General features: G+C 33.4%; 1 protein-coding gene across 1 annotated transcript in view; it reads right to left on the minus strand.

The window, feature by feature from the left end:
• The window catches only part of LOC124542147, a 52,956-nt gene extending 46,448 nt beyond the window's left edge, over positions 1–6,508 (minus strand). Inside the window, exon 1 of the mRNA XM_047120082.1 lies at positions 6,046–6,508. Within this exon, the coding sequence (XP_046976038.1) occupies positions 6,046–6,238 (193 nt within the window). The 5' untranslated portion in view covers positions 6,239–6,508. The remainder of the gene's footprint in view (positions 1–6,045) is intronic.
• Between the last annotated feature and the right edge of the window lie 588 nt (positions 6,509–7,096).

Consider the following 7,096-nt stretch of genomic DNA (forward strand, 5'->3'; position numbering starts at 1 on the left):
GATCACAATGTGAGTAGCTAAAGCACTTGTGTTGTGGAAGATCAGAAGTAACGACGGTACCACAAACACCCAGACCTAAGACGACATAGAAAACTAATGGTAACCTACATCGACTCGGCCGGGAATCGAACCCGGGACCGCAGAGTTGCGTACTCATGAAAACCGGTGTACACACCACACGACCATGGAGGTCGACATAATACAATATTATGTATATTCACAGTAACATTGATCACTTTGATAAAATCAGTGATAATCATTGTATGTGCACTAGGAGTAAGGGTAAGCTTATAACGCCAAGTTTCCGACTCCGCAAATTCAATAAATCCTTCTTGGGGCAAGGTATCCGTTTCTATAATAAAATTCCACAGACATTTTTAACTTTGCCGTTTCGTAAATTCAAATCGTTTATTAAAATACATCGGTAAAAAAGGCATATTATTCGATACAAGATTTTATAGATGATAAACAGCGTGGAGTAAACTTCCAAGCAAGATATATTAATTTAAATAACTGTATTTAACTAACTTCACTTTGTATTTTTTAAATGTTGAAAAAGAGTAACTACTGAGTTTCTTGACGGTTCCTCTCGGTAGAATCTACATTCCGAACCGGTGGTAGCTTAACTTAATTGTAAAATGACGATTCAAAAGTGCTTGTAAAAGCCTACTTGAATAAAGTTTATTTTGATTTTTATAGAAATTATTTTAAATATTTGAATCATTCGTTCGATCTCGACTTTAAAGTTACGGAGATTCCCAGGTTCTGAGTTCAATCCTGAGTTTTTTTTAATGTGATAGGGGGGGGGGTAAATAGGAGGTTCATCTGATGTGATTACCACCACCTATAGGTCTGCAGCACCAGAGGGCAGGAGCGTTACCAGTCTCTAAGAAAGGAGTACGCTCTTTTCTTGAAGTCGTATAGGTTTGGAGAAACCGTCGCAAAACCCTGGTTCCATAGAGTGACAAGGAAGAAAATGTCTTAAAAATCGTATTATCGGGTTTCAAAATTATCAGTAACAGTCCACAGTCTCAAATTTGAGAGCTTTACAGAAAACAGCACACAGCATTGTGTTCCGATTTGAAAGGTGAGTGAGTCTGTGTAACTACAGGCACAAGGGACATAACATCTTAGTTCCCAAGGTTGGTGGCGCATCCTTTGTGCCCGTAGTTACACTGGCTCACTCACCCTTCAGTCCGGAACACAACAATACTGAATACTGTTATTTGGCGGTAGAATAACTGGTGAGTGGGTGGTACCTACCCAGACGGGCTTGCACAAAGCCCTACCACCAAGTATTTTTCATGTGATATTGTATCTACTGTTGGTTGCCATATTAAAAATAAAATAAAAATACATTTTTTACCTGACACGTGTCAATCAACTATCCAAAAACGCGAACGAAGGCGCGCGCGATTACTAGTATTTTCATTAGCCAAGATACTTTTTAGGTTTGTAAGTATAGTACGACACAACTTAGATGTCGCATCGGCAAAATTCGTAAAACCGATCACATCCGAATTGAGTACGCTATCCCAAATTATCAATATTTATTTCTCATGCGAATATGATCTTTGCACAAACGTAATAACTTGCAATATCATACGACCTAATATGTTTGTCAATTCGACGCGTCGCTTTACACGCACTCGCTGTCTCGGGTCGAACTGACGCGGGAATCTATAGCGACGAATAGCGTCGAGTGGCGCGATAGGGAGCTGTTTCTATTGGTTGTGTAAATCGGCTGTAATCGGTTTTCTTCTCATTTCATTGCATTTTCCGATGCTACATCTAACTTTTGTCGTACTATACATAATATATAATTTTGTATAAGTAATCGTGATCACAGTGACATAGTAGGTATTCGGATGTGTGTGTAATGTTTTCGTTTTAACACACATACACACACGCACACAAAGCTGTGTTGTCATAGAATCCATCGGCCATGAGTGGTCATATTACATATATAATTACAAAAGGCATACAATGAATAGTTTTACGTATAACTGCGAGTCGAGATGGCCCAGTGGTTAGAACGCGTGCATCTTAACCGATGATTGCGGGTTCAAACCCAGGCAAGCACGCTGATTCGTGTGCTTAATTTGTCTTTATAATTCATCTTGTGCTCAGCGGTGAAGGAAAACATCGTGAGGAAACCTGCATGTGACAAATTTCATAGAAATTCTGCCACATGTGTATTCCACCAACCCGCATTGGAACACCGTGGTGGAATATGTTCCAAAAACCTTCTCCTCAAAGGGAGAGGAGGCCTTTAGCCCAGCAGTGGGAATTTACAGGCTGTTGTTGTACGTTACGTATAACTAGCGACCCGCCCCGTCCTCGCACGTGTTCAATGCCGATACTAAATATACTACAGAATTTGTTTATTATTATATCACATTAGAAACTTCTAAAACTATCAGTGTTTCTTTAATATATTGTGCATGTATTATACATACAGACCTTCCTCTCGAATCACTCTATCTATTAAAAAAAAAAAAATCGCATCAAAATCAGTTGCGCCAAAATCTGATCTAAATCAAAATCGGTCCAGCTATACCAGAGATATAGACAAACAAAAATCATAAGTAACGCAATTTCGGTATATGTACCGTTTAGTTACACATGCATTGAGTAAAAAAGGGCTAATTGAATATTACAAACAGACACTCCACTTTTATTATATGTATAGATTATGTTATCCTGGCCAATCTTAAGGATCAGCCTACTGTCACATTATAGAGGATACAAGTGCAAGGCAAATACAGCTGTATTCTCTATGCCGTAACTCTCATAATCCAATCAAACGACCTGACTGGAAAAAAATCAGACGTAGGACCTACATCAACATTGCTGAGAATTATTCAATCCAAAACCAAATAACTTTTTATCATCTGGGATTCGAACCTAGGACTCTCAGACTGGCGTCATCTAGCCACTGGACTATCGAGGCAGTAAACTGTCAAAGCTATTACATAATGTTTTAAGTGAACAACAACAGTTTCTAGAATTTCATTACAGTATGAAATATGATCCTGTATTCACATATTTGGCACCATATCCCCAATGTTTATAATATAGACTGCCTGCCTGGCTTGCACTGGTACTTAATAAGTATGCTTATATTATGACCATATAACATGAAATCATTATAAATTATAACTATATATGTTATTCTGATGTTTAACCTATATTACTTTTAAATATCATCAAAATCCATTCAGTAGTTTATTGCGAAAGAGTAAATTTTCATCACAATGGGCTATTTGACAATGCGAAAAATAAATTGTGAATTATTGTAATCATGTATACTATGAGTTAATAATGGTTATTTACTACCGAAAGTTGAAAATAATACTTAATTTATTCAAAAATCCATACATAAAAATGCATTTTTTTCAAACATTTGTCACATGACATAAAACACTCCCGATTGGCCGGGCTTATGATGAAGTCACTTTCTTGTTAACCTTGCCTTTCTACTATATGTACCACAGATTAAAATACAAGAAAGTGACGTCACCGACCCCATTGCAGCGCCATATTGTCCAAGTAGCGTTATTGCGCGCTATTTAAATATGGAATTTTTAATATGATATTTTTCGGCAAATATGTACTAGAAATAAAAAAATCAACTTTTACTGAGTTCCTTAACTTCTACTAAATAATATAAAATTGATTTTAAAAACCAGTCAAATAGCCTATTGTTTAATCAAAAACAAAATATATTCAAGTAAGATTATACAAGCACTCATTTTACAAACTATATTAATTGAAGGTAGCACCGTTTCGCAAAGCAGACAAAACAGAGTAGAACTGGCCAAAAAATCAGTAGTTACTCTTCTTCTTTTAGTGGAACTACTTAATTACACAGTCATTATATTAATAAGTGTATTAAAGAGCTTATTCTATGTATCAATACATGACAGAAGTCGTACTGAGAATGAAGCTGACTATTGGAGCAGGAGCTGGATGAGGAAGGCAGAGAACCGAGCAGCGTGGTGCGCTCTGGGTGAGGCCTATGTTCAACAGTGGACAGCAAAAGGCTGATGATGATGGTAATTATATCGGGAGTCTTATAAAGAGTTCATAAAACATACTATGAATATTCATTGGTCTTCATCTATTATAGAGATTGTTTCACATATATCTGACTATGAATGAATCCCAACATAATCCTACTATTCCATCCCATTATGTACACTTTGATCTTTAAAACTATACAACAGATTATGATACAGTTTTCAACAAACAGATTGATTCTTGATGATATTATAGTTGAAAACAGCTGCAAATTTTAACTTCCCAGATGGGTTTTTTTATATTTGTTCTTCAATCAAAATAGACTCATGCATAGACTTATATACTTATTATGTACACATAAAAAACATTGGGATAGGTAACTAGTTAAAATCTAAATACAAAAATGTGTATAGAAAACGCATTGACTCACTTAAGTCACTAAAACCACCTACTATACCTGTATATAACTTCTCGGAACATGATCTATAAATATATTGTGCAAAATATAATAATATTCATAAATTTACTTGAAATTATTCAGTCAGAGAGCTTTCATGGCATGCACTGTTTAAATATACAGCTAGATTATGAAATGTCACATCAATAGTCTAAATTTAAAGCATGTGAAACTACCTACCTACTTACATCATTATCACTACATTGTATAAAACAAAGTCACTGCTGTCTGTCCTTATAAATGCTAACATCTTTAAAATTACACAACCAATTTTAATGCAGTTTTATCAATTGATAGATTTATTAATGAGAAAGGTTTATATCTATAATACATATACAATATAGAAAAGAAACACTGACAGTTTTAGATGTGTGAAGCCAGTGAGTGTCACTAGTTGTATACTAAAACATTCCCCTAAATTCACTGTACCGTCTTGAAGGAGTTTTATATATATTAGCTTAATCGTTTCTTCATTATACAGTACAAATATAATGCCTAATTAATTATTACATATTATAATAACACAACAATGTAGAATTAAGTTGTATCTTTCTAACAGAAAATTCCATAACGCTGTATGTCTTATTTATATACATATATATCACCTATGTGTGTAGGGGGAATGGTTCATATATATATTTACCAATAGCAATAATTGAGTGCTGTACACATAGTATGACTACGATTTTTATTATTGTACAATAAAATGATGTAGCTGCATATAAAATTATTGTGTCATTAAATGATATAATTTAAGTCATTCCGAGTAATTAATACGCGTCATTAATGCCTTTAATGATCTCTCATTAACAAGACAATGATGTAGAATTGTTTTAGGATATATCAATTAAGACTAAGAATACTGGGTAACAATTATCATTGAAAAGGAAGGAAGAGTACAGTGCAGAATAGTACTTTTTGGAAATGAGGTTTTTTACGTTTTTAAATTGTATATTGTTTTTAAAGCTTATCTGATATTCAGCCAGTGAATTACTAACATAGTTTTTATTTAAATGAAAAAATATCAAACATAGCTGCTAAATAAAAAAAGGTTGATAAAAAGGGTAAAAGCATGTAGTATTTTTCCTTTGCCTATTTATACATAGATAATATTAGATCTGTTATTTCATTCATCTTGCGGAAAATAATTTTAATATCTATTGACGATTGTATCAGATCTAACCTAGAAGATAGTAAAATTATCTTATTAGAAAATTTATATGTGATATCGTATTGTACGTTTTATGCATAAAAATATTAATGAAATGTAATGAAATTAAATTTAAGGTAATATACGTGTAAATATATTGTTTATTTATGATTTTATTTAATAATACTGAGTCAATTTCGGTACAGTTACAATACGTCAATAAGTGGTAAGATCTGTTCGATTTTTGCCGAGTATATATATACAGTATATATTAATGAATTGTTTATAAACAGACAGAAAGGCAATATTTTATGTGAGACAGAAGTTAGAATAAATATACCAGAAAGTCATAAACAATGGCAGGAAACCTCTACGAATAATTTTGATTAATTGCCAAAGGCAAGCGAATACTCACCATCTTGCCAAGGGTTTGCAGGCGCGAAGTACTGCGTGACAAGTTTTTCATCATCAGGGAAATTTACTTTTCTCGAATTTTTTTTTTCTTTTTTCTCAGTATTATCTTTATCACGAATAACGCCAGAGTCGACGGTCACCGCATCAGTTTTTTCACACACGCCCGGGCATGTAACTTTATCATTGGTAGACATATCTATCACAAAATCCACGATTACATATCAATGCTTTAGAATCACACATTAGCAAAATATACCACAGTAAGAATTACACAAAAATAAAACAATTTTTGACACAAAACTCGCGACGATAGAACAAAAAAGTATCATCAGCACAACATCCTCGTAATCACACCGGCCATTGCATATTTTTTTTTAGGTTTCGACGGTTTTTTGAGATTTTTATTTCTCGCTTCGATTCAAAACATTCTACACCTTTCATACACCGTTTACCGCCATATTGGATTGAAGAAGACAAAAGGATAGTTTTTGGTTTGGAACACTAGGGGTCGCTTTCTATGGTAGAGTTGCCAAGATTAAATATCTTAAAAAACAAAAAAAATGGAATTTAAAATATTTGTAATAACAACAGTATATCGTTGCATTATTTTTGATATTAAGAAAAGTATTATTATCCTTTAGGCAATAAACGGAAATTATTGCTTTGTAAATCCACTACTGGATAATAGATGGCGCTGCTCGGTACACTCAGTTTTAAAATAAACAAGGCATTGTGGCCATAATTTTTTTAACCATTTATAAAATCATTATAATTGATTATTGATATAATAAAGAAATTAAAGACAGCAAAACAAGCATAAGTTTTTGGTAGCCCTAGTTTGGTTAAAAAGCAAATGTTCACCATCAAAAGGGGGGGAAATTAAGTATCTAGAGTAAAAATAAAATAAATAGGTAACTTAGTTGTTTATTAAAACTCAACATCACATAATATAGTTGTTTCGGACTTATAATTAAATTGTGGACTTGTAAAAATCGTATCTTTAAACAAAAATTAAAAAAAAAACCTACCTTACTATATCTGGACATATACAA

The sequence above is a fragment of the Vanessa cardui genome, chromosome 30 (assembly GCF_905220365.1).
Source record: "Vanessa cardui chromosome 30, ilVanCard2.1, whole genome shotgun sequence".
Taxonomy (NCBI): Eukaryota; Metazoa; Arthropoda; class Insecta; order Lepidoptera; family Nymphalidae; genus Vanessa; species Vanessa cardui.